Consider the following 22,037-nt stretch of genomic DNA (forward strand, 5'->3'; position numbering starts at 1 on the left):
TACGTTATTATAGCTTTGTGCATTATAGGAAACGGGAAATATCCTTGCCTGAACAATGTTGTGTCCTATTCTACCTGAGTACATTGTCTTTAAAAGGGTAGGACATTTTCTAAAGGAAACCCTGTAAAATTCCGATTCTGCTTCTTTCAGCCATCAGCCCAATTCTCAAGAACTGCCTCTGCCATTGCTGCTGCTCATAGACCCCTCAAAATTGCTTTTGTGTAATGGAAAAACATTTTTGATTGTCAGCTGAAGGTGCGTAATGTCATATTACATTGTCGAATGACCATGAAATGTAAATGGTGGCACCAAAGAGTGCTTTCCTTTGGTGCCAAGGTAATTCAAGACTTAACGGAAGGGAAAGAACACTAATGAGTACTTGACATTCACAACTTTTGCAAATCTTTTCAACCTTGGCTGAGACCTTGTTGCTTTAAGGAATGAATAGACTCATCAATTTATATCATCAAGACCATTTATTAAGATGTATAAAAATCTAATAGAATTATAAATTCATAACAAAACAGCTTCCCAAACATATGAACATATTACAAAATGAAGGTAGTCTTTATTTTCCTTATTTTAAAGGAATATTCTAGAAAGTAGTATGTTTATTTTCATATATTTCTAAATGCTATCTCTGTTGCTTGAGTGTCAGGGATTCATGTCACAAAATCAATTTATGTCATAATATCAAAGACTGATGAAAACCATACAGATTATAGAAATTTGATCTAATTGTATTCTCCACGTGAGCAAGATGTGCCAGATGTGAATTAGCATAAGTTAAGTTCAGTCTATTCTCTCATTTTGTAAACTGAGGATTGCCTCTACGACAGCCCTTTCCCACCAGCTATACAACAGAGATGGGAAACAAGTATCACTGACCTTTGCAAGACAAACAGTCAAGGAAGGTTCCAGGAAACACACTTGATGAGGAAATCTGATGAGCAAACTTCTCCATCACAGAGAAAAGGCTAATGCCAGCAGAGCCTTTGTCGGAATCCCAAATGAGTGTGGGGTAGAATCCGCATAAGGGGAGCTGGAGGGAATGTGTAATTCTACCTGTGCTGACATGGAGAGCTCCTTTCAATAGTCCCTTTATTCTATGCTGTTTTTTATAGTCATCCATAACCTATTCTGTACTGTACAGAAGCCTGGTCCAGGTTGCAATGAAAATATACCGTGCTTAACGACATTAAGTCCAGTTTTAGCCAGTTGAAGCAACTCTTTGATCGAGGGTTTGTGTATATTGTTGGGTGATATTTAGAGCATGTATTGTGTTGTAAATTTCTCTGTGTCACCTGGGTTGGGGAGGGGTGAACTGGCTGTAGTTTAGAGGCACACAGTGGCTCTGTTATGTCCTTGCCTACGGGGACTGTCTTTTCAGTATCAGTGTTTACAGTGGATCACTGGCCTCCCTGCGAACACTGATATGACAGTGAGGGTCCCAGACCCAGCCAGTCATTTTTCATTCATTCTTAATGAATGGCTTCATGCATCTAAAGTCCTTTCTGTATACAGCCAGGAAGCTTCAGCGAGGCATCCAAACAAAACGCTAATAGGAAAAATGGCTCACTGTGTGTACTTTTGTGTCCTCACCCGTTTTTGAAATGTGATCACATATCAGCATTCCAAATATTAATTCTCTGTTTATACCACGACTAATGTGGAATAAACTGTTAGGTGGTGGATTTTCTTGAATGTCAGCAAGCAACAACAAAACTGAGATAGAGAAATTTAACTGAAAGAGCAACCTCCACCATCCCCATGGCTCAGATATAATAAGGACTATGACTAAAAATGAAATCATTAGATATGACTATCATTGCTTGGTTTGGCAAGTCTTTCAGGTGCTGCATGCCCAATCGCAAATCTTGGCCAGCCTTTCTCGTTCCTTAGGCAGAAGGAGGAAGAGACAGGCACTAGAAGCTGTTGCATTCCAGATTAACTGGGCAATGGATACCAATGGCTTGTGTTTCACCACATACCTCATCCCAGTGCAGCGCATGGCAGCGCTCAGTTTTAAGGGATATCTCCTGACTAGAAATGTGGCTGGTAGTGGGGATTATGGTCTGGGATTGTATATATCTGAGGAGGGTCACAGCTGAGGGAGGGGGGCAGTGGTGTGGAGGCAACGGAGCGGGCGGGTGTCTGTCGGGTGAGGGCCCGGATGAGTTTGGAGCGGTAGTGGTCCCCGGCCAGGAAGAATAGGATGGGGTCGATGCAGCTGTTGACGCTAGCCAGCGGCCGCGTGATCTTGTAGGCAAAGTTAACGATGTTCAGCACGGAGCAGTCAGCATCCAGCACCCGGTACGTGTAGTACAGGGTACGTGTTACGTGGAAGGGCACAAAGCACACCGCGAACACCACCAGCACCACCACGATTAGCATGACGGACTTCCTGCGGGAAGAGCCTCGGTGCCGGCCGGGGGGGAGAGCGCGTCTGGAGCAGCACAGGGCCCGGGCCATCAGGCAGTAGCACACCGCGATGACCAGGAAGGGAACGCCGAACAGCATGGTCATCACGGCCAAGCTGTAGTTCACGTACCTTTCGAAGTCCTGGGGCCTCGTGGTGTCATGGCAGAGCGTGTCCCTGTCCCGCTGGCTGGTGGTAACGAACATGAGGTTGGGCACCAGGCAGGCGGTGACTGCTGCCCAAACCAGGCCGCACACCGCCTGGGCGGTGCGCGGCTTCACCGTGCTGAGGGAACGAATGGGGTGGCAGATGCCAAGGTAGCGGTGCACGCTGATACAGGTAAGGAACAGGATGCTGGAGTACAGGTTGGCGTAGAACAGGAAGCGGACCATCTTGCAAAGAGCCACACCGAAGGGCCAGTGGCTGCGGTTGCCGTAGTAGTAGATAAGCGTGGGCAGGGAGAGCACATACAGCATATCGGACACGGCCAAGTGGAACATGAACACGGTCCCAGCCTTCCAGGGCCGCATTTTGAATGCAAACATCCACAGAGCCATGGAGTTTAGGACCAGCCCCAGGACACACACCAGGGTGTACGACACAGGCAGCAAGATGTACTTGAATTCCTCATCAAAGCGGCAGCTTGCATTTGATTCACCAGCTCCCTCTGAAGCCCGGGTGGTGAACAGTGCTGACACGTCTGTCTGATTGTCCACGTATGACAATGCGGAAGTCATTCTCTATCTCCAATCAGACGCATCAGGATCTGACTTTCATAAATGTTCTAGAAAGGAAAAGTAAAAAATTATTAAAATTATTCTAATTTATCACTGGATAATGACATGTAGGAGACAATATAAACCATATGAATATAATTTCCAGTAAAGCAAATTCTCCTCGATGTAAAGTTGCAAAGCCACCACTGTGCAGGGCTGAATCTTTGAAAAAAGTACATTGCTTCAATGCCATGTATATGACAGACTATTCTGGCCCCGCATTCCATATGTAATGTGACCATATTGGTTAGATATAGTAAGCATCTCATCATATTTTATACCTTTGACAGATAGCAAGTGAGCAAAAGGAATGCTCTGCTCAGACATATGGTTACTGTAGATTTCAATGTCCCGCCCCAAGACACAGTGAGAATTCAACATGAGTACACTTTTCAATCATTAAGAGAGCAAAGGCCAGTGCGTAATCCACCTTCTTGGAAGTGTAGACATTTTATCCACTGCTTGCTTATGCTCAGAGTAAGAAAATCACCTGTCTGGAATACAGTGGACCATAACAATACACGGTTTATGCAATCATTGTGAGGGATGCTGAGGGAAGAGTAATCAACACGTACCAAGCAATAATGTGGGTAATGACGATATTATTTATGAACAATCTGCTTAATCTAATTATAACCATTTTTATAACACTCATAATCACTACATTGGTTGGCAACACCATGTTTGTCCATATTATCAATATTTTCGACAAAATTGTATGCCAGACAAAAAACCATGGTCTTTCCAAGTACAGGGTGAACAAGTGCAACTTCATATTAGACCGGCGCGCGCACATATTCACTCCCGTAGAAAACTAGAAGCCGCCTTCTACGTTTAATTTCACGAAGAAAAAAACATTGACATTAAAATTCGAACTTACCTTGTTGTCACACTAATAAAGAAACGCGAAGAACCGAAGAAGACGAAACTGACGTTACGCGTACAGCGAGGATGGTCAGCATTCACGTTTGAAAAAGAGATGACTGTCTTGGTTGGCTGTCTGCCAGGCAATGCACCCTCCCTTGCCGACATCCTCCTCAAATCCTGAATCTTGTATTTCTTCACGTTTTGCCAATTGTTTTGTTCACGGCGTGTTATTGGTTGAATTGTGTAAACCGTTTACACGTTACGCGTTTTAAACGCCAATACGTTTTCAAAAGGTATGTAAAATCATCTGAGCATTTCCCTGTTCCAATTTCCTTATAAATAGACAATTGTCGAATTTTCAGATCAGTAGCCTACTATATTTTCAGAGACTTAAATATTTTAGAGCTTAATTGAATGGTATCACATTATCATTATTATAGTCACCCAAGTGGTACAACCAGTGTAGCTCCAGTTCACATTTAAAAAAAAGACACTGCATGTTCTACAGTAGATATAGAATTGAGGATTAGGGGAGGCTTCATCTAACAAGTACAACCAGCCGACAGAGTATTTTTAAGACAAGCTGGTGCAACCAGCCCCATAAAGATAAAAAGTGAAGTGCAAGGTAGAATATTCAACTATTGTTAACTCCCAACTTCAAGTACCAAAGAGGCTTCTGCCATAAAGATGAGAAATGCACAGAACTAGTAAAATGTGGTCTTGGATATTACATACATTACATGATCTTCAACAAGCACTTCCTCTAAATATTCAGTGCACATATTCACATTTAATCAAGTCGATTAGATCACATTTACAGCATTGATTAAATGTAATGTAAAATTCAAAGAACAGCATACATTCCTTGTACCTTAGTAATTGAAATGCTGGCATTGCTTTATTACTCTATTACATCACTGTATTTTTGTTCGACAGCTAAATATGCCACCCAGCCAATAAAACAACAAATTATTTTGTCAACTTCTTATGCCTGTATAAACCATTGCATGTCAAAACATTGTTTCCAATAGATTGTTTAGCAAACACTTAATACAGATGCAAGTAAAGATTTCCCCAAACAGTCTATTTTATTTACATATATACTGTGTGATACATTTATAGGTTGAGCTGTAAGAACAGAACAGTGAGGCTGAATGTGTACCACAACTTACTTTTAGCTTTTAGCCTTTGACTTATGACCTTTGCACATACTTGGCAGACCTTTGTCATTTTAACAAGGTGTTTACTGTACATTAGTCCAGAAAGGAAAAACGTGGATTATAATTCACACTAAACCATTATAAAAACAACTTATTGAGAATAAAGGTCACAAGGAGAGACCTCCTTATACCAGTGGGTAAGAGATAAGTGTGGACTCCATCTCCTGAATCTCCCTTTCTTCCAGGTCTGATGCCACAGTTGAGCAGGTTTTCTTAAAAGCCCCTCGACATGAAGTCTGGTTAGTCTGCCCCAATCTCATTCACAGTCAGTAAAGCTGTATTAAGTTAGATCACCCAAATCAGGTCAAATGGTCTAGCTGCAGTGTGATGCAGCTATAAGCATGTGATACTCACTCATTAGCATGTGTGGCATTGATAATGCTTATGTACTGACGGTGAAAAATATAATTTGAAATATATTTTCAATTCAGAGAGGCAGTGTAGTGTACTGGTTAGACACCTGGGTTTATCACTGAAACTGTGTTGGTTTGATTCCCATCGGGGTAGCTGCCATCGCACCCTTGAGCAAGGTACTGTACTTAACCCGAATTGCTTCAATAAAGGAAACTCAAGCACAGCATAAATGGAATTGTATTTTAAAATATAGAGCAGAACCACCACGTAATTGATCAAGCTTAAGCTACAGGTATCAGCTGGAAGGGTGACCATAATGTGTATTTATTGTATGTGTGCATCCTAATAATCAAATTAATATTTTAGTGCCCCTTGTATTTCTTCACAGGGGGACTGATTTCTCCTATACATGGCTTGATACTAACCTCCATCTTCAATCAGAATCACTCCATGATAACACCATTGTTAGTTGGAGTTAGAAAGGGGGCATGTGAGTAATGGGATAAGATATACATTTGGCCTTCTCAATGAAAATGACACATGACACTTATTAATATGAATTAATTAGTGAATTATAAAATTATTTGCATTCATGTGTTTAGCAACCAGAGCCCAAATATCATTCATTGTTGTGAGAAAGGAGAAAACTTTAGTGATATACAGTATTTGAATGTGAGCCCATTTCTCGTATTATTTTTAGAAGTTGTGACAGCTGCCCTTTAAAGTAAGAGTCTTAATGACCGTAGTGAAATGGATAGAATTACACTTTAAAAATAGGTTGAGGGATGAGTTCAGTTTTTTAAGAGTGAATGAAGGAGACGCAGGTGGCAACAGAGAAGGTAACAAGAAAGTAATGCCATTATGTAAGGAAATGTATTTATGGTTTCATGTGCCTTCTGCTTTCCTTTGTTGGGTTGTCCCTGATCTGTAGGTGGTTTGCTCTGACCTGTGTTTCCTTGTGATGCTAAACAGAGTAACTGATAGCAAACTGACCGAAAACCTTCACCTGTTTCATCCAAGTCCATTTTGAGCATGCATTGTAAATGGTAGGCATTTATATAGCGCCTTTATCCAAAGTGCTGTACAATTGATGCTTCTCATTCACCCATTCATACACACACTCACACACTCACACACCAACAGCGATTGGCTGCCATGCAAGGTGCCAAGCAGCTCATCAGGATTTGGAGCATTTGGGGGTTGGGTGTCTTGCTCACTGGGTGTCTTGGACACTTCGACACAGCCTGGGCGGGGGATCGAACCAGCAACCCCTCCGACTGCCAGACGACTGCTCTTACTGCCTGAGCCATGTCGCCCTTGAGCTTCTACTGGAACGCTTCTTCTGGAACACACTTCTATTGTCTCATTGAGCTTCTACTGGAACACTTTTCACAATGTCCTCATGGTGGAGACAGAGTGCAATGCGGATGGGGTTTAATATTGCTGTAAGATACTAGGGAGAGGGTGATGATTGGGGCATAAGACCCAGAAGGATTTCAACTTGCATTAACATCTAAATCCCAATTGGATTTATTCCATTGATTGATTGATTGATTGATTGATTGAAGTGAATGAGCTCCAAGCAAATACAACTTAACCCATAACCAGGGATAAGTGCACTGAAAGACCCTAGAGGGAAGTACAATTTCAACTGCTACCTGTTCAACAAAGATGAGGACCAAGACCTGTTTGATCGTAATACTGCAACACGCAAATATATGAATAAACTGCTTACCTAGTCAAATAAAACTAGCAAAGGTATCATCCTAATACACAAGTAAATAACACAGGTAAAGAGATTCTACTGTTCTGACCTCCACGGGGAGTTCGTTCCACCACCGTGGTACCAGAACAGACAGTAGTCGTGAGCGTGAGGTGGAGGTTTGGAGAGGGGGAGGCGCCAGGCGGCCTGTGATGGCCATCTGGCAGGCATGTACAGTCACTTTGTTGTACGTCGCTCTGGATAAGAGCGTCTGCCAAATGCCAATAATGTAATGTAATAATGTAATGATGATCTTTTGGAGGTAAGCTGGGACTGCTTGGATGGCTAGCACCAATGTTTTGAATTTGATGCGAGTCATGACAGGCAGCCAGTGGAGGGAAGTAAGCAGGGGGGTGACATGCAAGTGTTTGGCAAGGTTGAAGACCAGACGAGCTGCTGCATTCTGGATAAGTTTGAGGGGTCTGATGGCGGATGCTGGGAGGCCAGTCAGGAGAGAGTTGCAGTAGTCCGGGTGGGACAAAACCATCGCTTGGACCAGGAGCTGGGTCGAGTAGGGAGTGAGAAAGGGGCGGATTGTCTGGATGTTGTATAGGAGAAGCTGCATGACCAGCTCACCACTGCAATGTTCTCGGAGAGGGACAGTCTGTTGCCCATCATCACGCCGAGGTTCCTTGTATATATATTTATTTATATTTATATATATACAGTAATATATACTATACCGCATAGACTGAGATTAACAAAATAAGTAAAATTTTTATTGACAATTTCACTTTGTTTGATTTTATTTACAATAATTGTTAGGGGTGCCAATAATAAAATAAAAAAGTACTTAATAAAAAAAACATTGAGACATGAAAGGAAATTTATAAAAGTAATGTAAAAGAAATAAAAGTATGTAGTTTCCCCATATGTTTGAACATAACATAGATTATTATCTGTGTTGTTTATTATATGCAGCCTTTTTTCTTGTTCTTATTAAGGGTGCCAATAATTCTAGAGCCCATTGTACCTACATTGTTTGCTGTTGGTTCAAATCTGTGTGCGCAAAACAGCTTAAACATATTTACCCAATAAGCTAGCTACCCCATAAAGTAAATAGGTTGGTATCACTACAATACTTTTTATCATTCTAATTCTTAACTTGAGATTTTAAGTCAGTCCTCATAAATATTATGCATGCCAAACCATTTTATTATGCACTGGATACAACACGCATAATGGCAATTGCCTCTAGCTAGCTAATCTAGGGAACTAAACTGTCACTAACCTTAAGTACCTAGCAAGCTAGCTAGTCACAGGTTTTTTGTAAGCTTTATTTGGAGACAAAACTGAATGTACAGTGGGAGTTGGCCTCATTATATGATGAAGCTGTGATGCTACAATGAACATCACATTACCCTGTGACACATCTCGAGTTTGCTCTTAACCAATCAGAGATCAGTGTGCCTAGTCAATGCAATCAGTTTAGTGATTTTTTTTCATGCAAAATGTCAAATGCTATTGGCTCCTTCTATTAATTACCATAATGTGAACTTTGGGAGGCTAATCCATGGTGGAGTGAATGGAACCAAGTGACCAGTTCTGTTTTTGCATCCATAATAGATAGCAATATGGCTGTGCCGGCCTGGTTTTTACTTCAGTATTGGTAACTAAACCCTGGGGTATGCATGTGGGTTGTTTCAAGTATATATGGGTGGATATGGGTAACTTTTAAAAGAGGCAGTGAAATATAACAAATATAGGCACAGAATCGCAATTTGGCATCAAGACCTGCAGTGTAGACCGTCCTCTTCATATAACACATTTCTCTGAAGTTAAGCAGAAAGGCTTCTTGGAATTGAGGAATTATTGGATGAGGTCTAATCCAAACATAGCTTCACACTGATGCTGGCCTCCCCTCTCAGCCTATAGGTGAGGACATGAATGAACATTGTCTGGGCATTGTTCCAGGCAATAAGAGCATCACAGTGTCAGTCTCAATCATCTTTTAAACAATCATGTCATATGGGTATAATCTGTTGTGACAAGGGAGATTACAGATTTTTCAAAAGAGGACTTGAGGAGGCATATTTGTAAATAAGCATAGTATGTGAAAGCTGCCCATAATTCATTCTTGTGTAGTAACTTCTATTTTGACTTAACTACAGCTATTTTAGTGAGAGCTTAGCAGTAAGGTGATTAGAATAAGCAGGGAAAGGTCTTTAAATGCATAATCCCCTTCGCAACATGTCAAGGAGTAAGTATCCGACTGTATAAATGAATTGTATGTTAAAATGTCATCATTGTAAATGTATCTGGATAAAAGTGACTGCTAAATGCTAAAGTGCAAATGTAAATGTAAATGTCTCATGTGGAATGCTTCATGTACAGTAATGCAATTTAAGGGTGGCCGTATAGCATAATGGTTCATGAGAGCTGGGCCCTCAGGACCCTAGAGGAAAGTACGGTTCCGAGTCCTAGCTCTTATCCAGACCAACGTACAACAAAGTGCATACCCATAACCAGGGCCTTAATTGCTACCCGTACAACAAAGGACCAGGGCCTTTTTTTTTTTTCTTTTTTTTTTTAAATCAACAAATAAAAAAACAACAAAGTAAAAGTGACCAAACTTAACTATCCAAATACTGCTTACCTAGCCAACTGAAAAAATACCGAAACACTACGTAAATCACAAAGACAACAATTAAGGTTCACAGGGAGGTAGGGAGGGATGGGGAGAGTTGCTGCTTGAAGAGGTGCGTCTTCAGTTTGCGCTTGAAGGTGGGGAGAGATTCTACAGTTCTGACCTCAACGGGGAGTTCGCAATAATTACAGTTAGCATGTGACCCCATGAATGACCCTTTAACCTTTCCTGCATAATTGGCAGGATTGTGAACAGACAGGTCTGCTGAACTCATACGGTTAAGAAGATAAAGAATGTAAGTCTGTCTTTACACTAAGTAAATGTTTTTTTTTCTCTAGAGCTTCTGTCAGGAAAAGGCTCATTCAGACAGTAGAATTCTTTCTATGCCTTCACAAACTAGCATTCTTACAGCCTGTGATGGTCAGTACTCTGTAGCATTGAGCTGGATTAACACGTGCTTCAATAATATTAATATTCTGTTGGGGAAGTGAAGTTTAAGGTGAAATATTGTCCATTTTAAATCTAAGAGGGGCACAGCTGGAAACTGGGGGAGGCAGAACTGATTTAGCTAAACTAGCATCTACATATTAAAGTTCCCTTTAGCAGGACTGAGCAGTATGATATTGTCATCAAAACTTTCATTATTTTAGTGTCTTTCTAAGGAGGCCAAACATGAATATCCTAAGTGGTGCTCAAGCTTGGTTATTATATGCCTCTAAAGAAAGAGTTTCCTTCTGCTTCTAACAATAGAGGTGATACTTGTAGACAAATAATTGCTAAATAAAGTCAGATGCAACCTGTACCTTCAGGAAACATGTGTTCCATGAAACAAAACCAAATCACACCACTATGGTTTCCGCTCAAAGCTGGAATTGCTTCTAAAAATACAGATTTCAACTGTGAAATATTGGTGTATTCCAATATTTGAGACAGAGATGGGCATTGCAGAACATGGTTGTTGAATTCAAAACAGAATTCAGACCATTGCAGAACATTGTTGAATTAATTCTGCCATTGACCTTAAATAGTGCCCCTGGCTGCAAAAAATTCTCCAAAACATCACTGCTATATTTGGTTATAGGTTTGAAGTGTTTCTCCTTGTATGCATTCAATTGTTCCACCAAACATGTCAATGATGTTCCCTAAAGTGTGTATGGCCAAAATGTTCCATTTTAGTCTCATCTGACCACTCTCTTCCAGTCATAATTCCAATGAGTTTTGGCAAATGCAAGATGCTTGGTTTTTTGTTTATTGTGCTGAGTAAGGGCTGAATTTGTTCTACTGTTCCAAAGAGTATGCTGGTATGGAGGTGCCATTTTATGGGGTTTTTTTAGACTTGTTGACCCCAAGACACAACCAATCTCTTTCATTCTTAAACTGCCATCCTTGGGTTACTTTTGGTTTCCCTCACCATCTTCCTTGCTGTCCATGGGAATAATATGCGTCCTGTTCCTGGCAAGTTTGCAACCATTCCATAGGTTTTGTGTGCCTTTTTATTATTGTACTACAACTATTATTGTTTAGTATTGTATTGTACCCAGTACCCAACTTGTGATGGTCAATGACCATCTGTGTCTGTTCTTTGGGTTCTTTGGGTTTCCCCGTACTGATGGTTGACAAAGGGCTTTTGCATGCTTGTTACTTTTATTATTTTTATACTCTACTGCAGGGATCATGAAATTATGCATGGATTATCAATTATTTACAATAATTGTAAGAGATGCCAATAATTTTGGTACCTGTGTTTTTCAGAAAAATTAATTACTAAATGAAAAACATTGAAACATGAGAGTAAATGTATTGAAATAAAGGTATATAGTCCTCCCACATAAAATATAGATCGTTCAAAGGATGTCATACCTACAGGGGATTATGGCAGTGGATATTTTATGTTACTGCATTATTTTACACCAGGGCCGCTTATCCAGGGCAATGGAGTCATGAACTCCAGCAGGTACTGAGACATTTTGGTCAAAACCTGGTATTCCCTCATCAAGAAGCACAAACCTAGTCACATATGGATCTATCAGCAAGACAATTATCCTTAGCATACCTCAAGCATCCAAGAATAATTGTTTTGAAATACTACTTGTAATATTGTAAAAAAAAATATTAAGTTAGTAATATTAAGTAATATTACTTTTTTTGAGCAATTCATTACTATACAATAAGTTTTTTTGAGCATACAATGCTAATTACATGTATTATATACAAGTGTGGTCCGTAGGTTTTTGGAAAGTTATACAATTAATATTTTCTTTTAGCACGGCAGCACATTGGATTTTACAATGAATATGATGTTAAAGTCACTAATTTCAGGATATTTACATCCATATCAGATGATCCATGTAGGAATTACATCCCTTTTTACCCCCCCCCCCCCCCCCCCCCACACACACACACACACACACACACAATTTTAGGGGACCAAAAGTAATTGGACAGTTGACTTCTCAGCTGTTTCTGACTAGACAGTTGTACTCAATTACTTCAATTACAGGCTGTACTTCCAACAAGGACCACCTGATATGGATGTAAATGCCATACTATTAAAGGGGGCACTTTAATGTCATATTCATTATTTCATTTAAAATCCAATGTGCTGGAGTACAGAGCAAAACAGAAATTGTACCACAGTTCAAATACTTTATTCTGGAAGGCACTGTGCTTGCCTACCTGAATCTTAAACACCTGCAACATACACTGCATCTAGGATATCCTGCAGTGTGGATTAAGGAGATCAATTCTCTGATGGAACAGTAATCTTACCAGAACTCATGTGTGCTTCCTTAAAAGCTTAAAATGGGTATAATTCACCTTCTGTCATTGTATAGCTGTATATGTGGGAAAGCCTCAGTAAGATATATAATTAATTTTTTTAAATCCTGTTCATGTATCCAAATATTATCATAATCCTGGCATTTTATTACTACAACTTTACTACATTTCATTACTACATTTCAATTTGCATAGGCAGGGACACGGAAAGTGATAAAAACAATAAAAGCACAAAAGAGTTCAAGGGCATTTGCCCTTAAGTCTTAACTTAAGACACACACCCTGGACTTGAGTTCTTGGCCTTAAATGCTCCTTGGCATTACATGTGTTCTTTTCCATCAGTGAATATTTCTCTCTGCTGACATGACAGGCATATTGATTGTCCCTTGATAGTTGGGAATTCCATTGCTACCAGTTCAAGACAAAATAAAAAACTTGAAAAATCCCAAAGGATCTACCAATATGTAACTAGTTCAGGAAGAAGGCCCCAGACAAGAAAATACACCTAGTGTATTTTTTGGCCCTACTGCAACAAAACATTGTTGTAATCCCTTGTATAAATATTAAACATAAGAAACTGAACATATTTTTAGACACTTGGTTTCTGTAAAAAGCAGTCACGTAATTGTGAAATAGGATTAAGATTGGAAACAACAGACTATATTGGGTCAGATAAGCCTAGGGGAGGGGGCAGAGATCATGGTATAAAGACAGTAGAGAAAGCAAGTCTCAGCCACTCACACAAACCAAAAAAGCCTCACGCTACACTGGAATTACAAGAACAATCGCGTGTATACTTACTCTGAACAGGTAACATTATCTTTCTTCTTTGCCCATTTTTAATCTCAGTTTGACTGTTGTCAAAGTTGGGAAGGAGGGTTATTGGTTTTTGGGTAGACAGTTTGAAAACAACATGTCATAACATATTTGGTAAAGATGTTTACACATATTTTTAAGGCAGTTGAATTTAAATACCTGTGAAGTGGATGTGCAGAAGGAAAATGAAAAGGGTGAAGTTTGAAAGCAATCAGTTCAAGCATAGAATTGATCATTTTAGTATGCAGTAAGCGCATGCCAATGTGATCAGTGTGTCAGCATTTTATGAATGCTGACTGAATGATGAATTATGCTATTTGAGTCACATTTTGGAGGAGCATTATTGTGTTTAGCAGCAGCGTTATTGCGTGTACCAATTTAATTACTTGTCATCAAGGTGATTTTAGCTTATGGCAGAGATGTGCTGCAACCTGGGGCTCTGCTAAAAAAACATTTATTGTAATTTAATGGGAATACTTCTAAAAGTGAACAAAAAAGTTAGGAATTTCCATGTCTATCAGCATAACAATGTACTGCTTCTACTATTGAAATTAATGCCATGTTTAATTAATGTGAGATTTTACAAATATAAAAATCTTATATTTTTATTTATTATTTATTTTGTAATTTATTTAGCAATATTGTTAAACAAATTATAACTTTAGGTGATTCCTTCTGTAAAAGATCTCAACCTACCAGCCAATTTTATAAGAATTGATGAGATGCAGTTTTAAAAGGTTGCCACAACAAATAATAATTTGACGTTGTTTTTAACTATTTGCTGCTCTATCTAGTACATTTTTTTGCTTGTTACATTTACATGTGCCTTTTGCACAGTACTATAAATATGCATTTTAACTCAAAAACCCCAATAATTATTGCATGTACTTGTTGTCATAATACATTCAGCAAAATGACCATTCAAATTACCCATGTGTCCATTAAACTGGAATACTGACACATCCTCTGCATACAAATGAAATACACATGCTTGAGGAATATCTGTGCCATACATCCTCACTCAGGATCTCTCTATCTCTGAGCAGATTGGGCAGAGTTAATTTGGCTCTATAAAAATAGAAATGTTTACAAAGTTGCAGCACGCATCCCCCTGCCTAGATTGTTTCTACCGCAGAAGAAATAGGTATCCGAGAAAAAAAGATTAGAGAAGTTAATTCCCAGTAAGGCCATCGGCTATGTTTAGATTAAATTTGTTTGGGACCCTAATCACATTTGTAGAGATTAACCTCTCCAGGTTTATCCTTTTTCATTACTGGCTGGGATGGAACCAGCCTTGCAATTCCCTGAGTGTAACCTTTCAATGCACAGTGAAGAGATAGATTCATGCCATTTTCCTCTTCTTACTGAATGCCAGTTTGTGTCCTTCAATATTGTCTGTCTGTTTTGGTTTTATAAATTACACCCCCATCACTTAAATGATTGTTTAGTATTCACAGGCTACTGGTTCTAACAACAGTTCTGTTATATTCACAGAAATAACCCAGCATAAAACCAGATAAACATGTCAAAGTAAGTATCTTTCTCTTGGTCTGAATTTATGTGAAATCAAATGCGTTATAGGGGCAGTTGGGTGGCTTCCCCTACAGCTGTAGTGATTAGATAGACTCCTTGGTTCAGGATTGAATCCCAACTGTGGCCAGTAGCCTCACAAGGAAATGGTGGGAGTGTCTCCCAGAGATATTGAGGGTTAATTCAGACTGGATCCCCTGTCATTGCACTTTGGCGACCCCTAGTGGTCATTTACCCGGTTACCCGTGGCCTGCGTGCTGAAGCTGCAAGGGAAGCGTCTTCCCGTCATGCCTGGACAAGCTTTGCTTGTCGGCTGCGCTGTGAAAAGAAGCAGCTGGTGACCTTACGTGCTTCAGAAGAGAGCGCACGCTCCTCTACTCAGTACATATCGGCTGCGTAGATAGCAACATGAGTGCGGCTGTGTATGTCACTGTATGAGATATGACATGCATTACAGCCACGACAAGTAAATTATGTGTATTGATAAATACTCTTGTTGACTTATATTTCATAAAAGATGAATGATAAATGACATGAAATGACACATATCGCTTTTTCTACAGTCTCCATGAAAACTGTAATGAAAAAAAACTTGGAATAGAATAGAATGGAATAGAGGCAATATGCATAAATTACATGAATGAACTGCTCATTTAAATTGAACATTTCTCTCTCTCTATTATAAAATGTTATTTGAAACAACCAAACAAAATGCTGTTTTGTGCTACTGCATTAGTTAGATTTCAGTTATTGCATAACCCCTGCTTTTGCCATCTAGGCAAGATAGCGCTTGAAATGTTTCACAACTCAGGAAAACATACCAACATCAGATGCACATAAGCTGCCATGGGCAAATCTGACAGATTGTTAAGGCCCAGGTCAGGAAAGCCTCAGCATTACAATATTTTAAAGATGGGAATCTTACTAAATGTTGGGGCACAGTCAATTCAGAATCTGTAATGGCATTTGAATTGGTAATAATCATAATTTCCAAAATTACTACTACTACTAAACTACTATTCCCAACAGCAGTGGGTGCTTTACAATATAGACTTCAGATGACTTAGAGAGTGCATGCTGGCATGCACAGATAAGCTGACATATTGAACAAGGGGTGGGATTGTGGAGGTCAAGGAGATTAAGGAGCTTTCCCGCTGGCTGACGACAGGTGCAGGGTTGGATCAGGCAGTTAGCTGACACGGCAGGCTAATACCTGACAGGCAGATTCATGATGGTGACTTTCATGGACAAGACCCTTTGTGGGTGCTGACTTCTTCATTTGTGTGTAGCTAGCTATGCTCAATATTTGCCAGATGTTTGACATGATGCTAACATCATAGATATTTGGCATTCATTATCTGACTGGAAATAAAAAAGAGAATACTGTACAGTTCATCTAAAGAAATGGTCTCTTGTTCTTTGCTCTTTTTACAGAGTCTTCAAGAAAACCAGTGGGAATGGGCAGGTGAGAGGAAACTATATGTCACATGGGCTACACAAACTATGGCTTCCATGCACCGTCATAGTGACCATATGATGCTTTTCAATAATATAGTAAATATCTAGACACAAAGCAAAACTTGATACTAAATAAATCTGAATGTTAAGAAGTAATACAAGGGTCTGTGTTCAGATCCTTCTAAACGCATACTATAACCTCTGGCAATAGACCTACAATGGTCTACGCCAATAATATTGCCTTCATTAAACACCTGTTTTCTTCAGATGACCCTCTACATGGGGAGGAGAGACTTTGTGGACCATGTGGACCATGTGGAGCCTGTTGGTGAGTCAATCCTGTTCTTCACTTGTGACTAAAATCATTTAGGTCGCCTGCTCAGGATGAACTGCACTGAAGCTGGACTAATTTCTGTTTAACATGTTCTGTTCTCTCTGACAGACTGTGTGCTAAAGATTGACCCATCATCTCTTGGTGGCAAGAAAGGTAGGTTTTGTTCTGTAATGACTGAATGAGATTGATAATGTTTTATGAGTATGACTGAATAAGCACAGTAATGTTTTATGGGGTTGGTTGTTAAATAACTCATGATCTCTGCTGTCAGCCTCTCTGTACTTGTATTGTGAAGGGTACATCCAGAATGGAACATACATAAACACATTCAAGAACTTTCCCTCCTTTGTTTTAAACCACTACTAAGTGTTCTTGTGGAAATAGCACAGATAGCACAAGCTTCAGCACATAAGGCAAATAGGTACGAGAGTAATCCACTGGTATAGTGTTGGACAACGGGATGATAACCCACTTTCCCTCCACAGCGTGGGTCTACCTGTGCTGTGCTTTCCGTTATGGTCGGGAAGACATGGATGTGATTGGGCTCTCATTCAGGAAAGACATCTGGACACAGCGAAAACAGATATACCCTCCCCTTGGAGACCAACCAACCCCCACCCCTACACAGGAGACACTGATGAAGAAAGCTGGTGAACATTCATATCCCGTGACTTTCAAAGTAGGTCCCAATTATTGTCAACGCTCCTGACACACTCCTAATTTTTGACACTAACCGTGTATTCCAGTAACGAATGTTGGCACAGACCTTTGACACAGATACGATTCTCAAGCCTGTTCCTTTTCCTGTTAATGCATAGATCCATGTACATAGATGCAAAGTCAGATGAGCATTGAGGCTAGGGAGGTTGAATATTTCTACCCTCTATGTTCCAGATGCCAAACAACCTGCCCTGCTCTGTGACTCTGCAGCCTGGCACGGGAGATAAAGGCAAGGTACGATCTGGTTCTCTCTCTCTCTGGATGTGTTTGAAATAAAAGGAGAGACCAGTAAAGCTCAGGGGAAAGTAATCGCTCCTGCTCTCTCTCACTGCAGGCCTGTGGTGTGGACTTTGAAGTGAAGGCATACATCGCCAATGAAGCAGATAACGCTGATGAGAAAATCAGTAAGAAGTACGTTCAGCCCCTCAAAAAGCAATACCTCACAACTGCTTATAGGCAAAATAAGGGCAACATGCCCAGTGTATTGTGTAATGGTCAACCACTGATTGGAAATCGTATAAACAAAGACCGAATAGTAGTTCACTATGCATGTTATCTCCATCCCTGTTATTGCATGGAAAATGCTAAATAAGAACACAGGAATACATATTTATGGAATATGGGAAATAGAATCCTCACTTGTAAAAATCTTACACTTACTGTATAAAGTATTTCTATAAATATCAAGAAATAGAATGGACATTTGCCTGTGTGTTTTAAGAGCTGTTGGATATGCCCCCACAGGGACGCGTGTCGTCTGATCATTCGCAAGATTCAGTTTGCCCCTGATAACACAGGCTCCGGGCCCAAGGCCGATATATGCAAGCAGTTCATGATGTCAGACAAGCCAGTCCACCTGGAGGCATCCATTGAGAAGGAGGTACGTATGTTGTCCAGTTGGGTCGCAAATGACAGGGAGGTTCCTTCATTCCTGTTATAGCCTCAGCCTCCAGTCCTCCAACTCTGCTGGCTCTTCAGTGCCACCAACCATCCTCTTTGTACGGGAAAATGGTCTGATTTCCATCCAGATCCTCACTGTTGTCATCTTTCTTTCATTTCTAGTTATATTACCATGGTGACCCAATCCCAGTCAAAGTAAAAATCCAAAATGAATCCAACAAAGTGGTGAAGCAAATCAAAGTGTGCGGTAAGTATGGAAAGGGGAGGACAGAAAGAAGGTAGAAATATAAGGAACAGCTGTATGTTAGCTTTTAAAGGTACAATAGGTAATTTCGGACTTTTAACGGCCAAGAGAGGAATTGCAGCAACAAACACCCTTAAACCTCAACACTGTTTATCCCTTCTCTGTGAAGTCCGTGTCGGTCCATCAACATTATATTTTGAAACCCAAATTTAAGAACTATAAACACAAGCAGATGGTGAGTCAACATGCCAGTGAGCCTTTTTCGATGATAGGAAGGGATTTGCAATGGTCTTGTAACAATGCTTTAACACACAAATCTTACCTATTGTACCTTTAAATAATAGGTTAAAACATATTCACAACTGATCAAAAGTCAGACAAAAATGAACACATTACACATTTATTCTGTTTGACTCTCTTATTCATATACTCTAAAAGTTATTTTTGTAACCGTTGTTTTTCTCTATCATCAGTTGACCAGACCGCAGATGTGGTGCTCTACTCTGCTGATAAATACAACAAGACGGTCCTGACCGAGGAGTTTTCGTAAGTGGTCCAAATACGGTACATTGTTGTTATTATTTTGTGTACAACATGGTTTGCTTCATTACAATCATTACAAAATTTCATTCAAAGTTCATATAAGGTTGTTGTTTGCAATATACAAACATCAACATTCAGGGCGTGTTTGGTATTGTCACACATGAGATATCTCAGGCTCAGCACTGTTCTTGTAAATATAAATTGATTTCTATTCATTGTTCACCTAAATGTTTATGACAGAGAGACCGTGGAGCCTAATGGAACATTGGAGAAAGTCCTTAACATCATCCCCTCATTGGCTAACAACAAAGAGAAGAGCGGTCTGGCCCTGGATGGTAAACTCAAATATGAGGACACTTGCCTTGCATCCACTACCATGTAAGTGGGCACTTCTATTTATTTTATTTTTTTCACTTTTCATAATTGGAGCTCAATAGAACTACTGTGTGTTTTTATTTGGCCAATTCTACAGGACTAGAGTCTTACTATAACATAGCTGTCAAGGAGGAAAACATCTCATGATGCTTGAGATGAAACTCATCTTGTGCTGGGATCGGCCCAGATATATATATATAATGAACTCCATGCAGATGGTCAATGATCTAGGATTTTTTTATTTTGGAAAAATGGAAAATAATGGAAAATCCAATATTTTGGTTTTTGGTTCCTCTCTCTTGCAGCTTGCGACCAGACTTGGAGAAGGAAGTGTTAGGCATCTTAGTCTCCTACAAAATCAGGGTCAGCCTTATGGCATCCCGAGGAGGGTAAGACACTCCTGATTCAGTACTGTACATACGTCCCAAGAGAACAGACGTTAAATGTAAATGCTAACAAAAGCATTTCTAAATCACTCAAATCAACGCAATGAAACCAAACAGACATGTTTTCTTATTGTTGCAAAACATGTCATTTTTTATATTCTTATATGTTATAATATGTCATTTTCATTTTCCCTTAGGCTCTTGGGAGACCTGACAGCCAGGTAAAAATCATAATTTCAAACAAATTAATTTTAAAGGTAATAGAGCAGTGTGATATTATGATACCAATGATGCCAGTAAACATTGAAGCATCATAAAAAGTGAGCCATATGCTTAATTGCATGGAAGTGTGTTGAATATTTCTGATGATAGCACATTGGCTGTTTGTTTTGTTCTAACAGTGATATCTCAGTGGAACTCCCCCTGGTTTTGATGCATCCTAAGCCTGCTGGTAAATATCCAAATATCCAAATCATTGGTCACAATGACATTTGAGCATTTGTAAACCTTCTCAAGTATTGTTTGAGGTTTCGGTGTGATGTAAGTGAAGGTACTTTTAAAGTCTGCTTCAGCAAAGCAAATTACATGAGAGAAAATAGATATTCTTGATTTCTAATGAAATCTTTTCTTTCCTGTTCCTTTCTCTTCTGCCACACTTTGCAATGAGAAGATGTGTAAGTACAACATAATACTGAGGCAAAACGAGACTAAAGTGACTGACTTTTAAATGTATTTAAAACTTTTAAATTGGGATAGAAGGAGAATGATTAGGTGTATGATAATAAGGTGCCCATAGTGCTAGAATCCTGGGAGGCCCTGCTGTGTCAGCCCTGGGTCTAAACATAAAATAGTCAGCAAGCTTATGGTCAGCAGACAGTGAATGGTGTGAAACAGTTTTTTAAAATAATTTTACAGTTCATTACATTTTGGCATTTGATGAATTTCTTATTGAAAGCAGCTTACACGGATTACATGAGTAAATATACTTATTTTGAAATAAGTACATTTTCTTGGAAATGCCGAGAGCTGCCTTCTGCCTTGACTGTTCCTTGACTGTCATTTTTTAAGTAACTAAATGTTCCTGAAAATGTATAATTGAGTAACATGTTTTGGTGCAGTATGCATATAATTTGAGAAAGTCCTGAGGGTAATGTTTTTGGTGATGTCAATGACACACGGTTAATGTTTTTCTCATATTGTTTGTTTATGCATTTTGTGAACTGCAGCGTACTGGAGCAATAATCCCCCTCAGTAGTGAAGGTGAGGTCGCTTACATTTTGAGAAATTTCAAAGCAGCAGTAAATGTATATACATATAACTGTTGATGTTTTGTATCTAGCTTATACATTCACACGCAAAAAAACCTGAAGAAAACCCAGCCAGTAACATTGCAATATGATGGTGACTGACTAACATTACTCTTGTGATGTGTCTTTGTGTTTTCGACTTCAGCACAGATATTGTCATTGAGTAGATTCAACAGAAGACAGAAATTGAACAACATCAAGGAGCAGCAGAGCAAGGATACATACTAATGGACAGAGACTGCTTAATATAATATCAACTGAGGGGGCTTTCAATACTTGTAATATGTTTAATATGTGGTTCACCTGTGGATTATTTAGCAAAGATTAGCACATGGATGGTGTTTTAATGTTCAAGATACAAATATGTGTCTTTACAGAATGGCATGTCCTTATTTAAGAACCCTCAGCTCTGTTCGTCATTCACCTGCCGTCCCAAAATCAAACAGCCCATACAGATAATTTAATTAGGTTGTACGTGTGTATCGCATCAAATAGTAGATGTGGTTAGAGCAAAGAACTTTGGATGTCACCGTGTATGAAGTAATTTAATACTGACAAATGCAGATATGTCGTTTTTATTGTGCTGAGTGAGGGGGAAGGCAGTTTGGCCTTTTAGTCACTGTTTGTCTTGACCAGGTAACTGATCAACCTATATGACAAT

General features: G+C 39.5%; 2 protein-coding genes across 2 annotated transcripts; one reads left to right on the forward strand and one right to left on the reverse strand.

Annotated features, from left to right (window-relative positions):
* Positions 1-2,043: 2,043 nt before the first annotated feature.
* Positions 2,044-3,156, reverse strand: LOC133133233 (P2Y purinoceptor 4-like). Its single transcript, XM_061249334.1, has one exon. The coding sequence runs from the start codon at positions 3,154-3,156 to the stop codon at positions 2,044-2,046; it is 1,113 nt and encodes a 370-aa protein (XP_061105318.1).
* Positions 3,157-15,101: 11,945 nt separating this feature from the next.
* On the forward strand, positions 15,102-20,564 carry LOC133133236 (arrestin-C-like). The gene is made up of 14 exons (XM_061249335.1): positions 15,102-15,109; positions 16,544-16,574; positions 16,835-16,895; positions 17,010-17,054; positions 17,387-17,580; positions 17,796-17,855; positions 17,956-18,032; positions 18,366-18,501; positions 18,684-18,768; positions 19,239-19,311; positions 19,549-19,686; positions 19,989-20,072; positions 20,267-20,290; positions 20,471-20,564. The coding sequence occupies exons 1-14, from the start codon at positions 15,102-15,104 to the stop codon at positions 20,562-20,564; spliced, it is 1,110 nt and encodes a 369-aa protein (XP_061105319.1).
* Positions 20,565-22,037: the final 1,473 nt, after the last annotated feature.

Source organism: Conger conger, chromosome 7 (genome assembly GCF_963514075.1).
Source record: "Conger conger chromosome 7, fConCon1.1, whole genome shotgun sequence".
Lineage (NCBI taxonomy): Eukaryota > Metazoa > Chordata > Actinopteri > Anguilliformes > Congridae > Conger > Conger conger.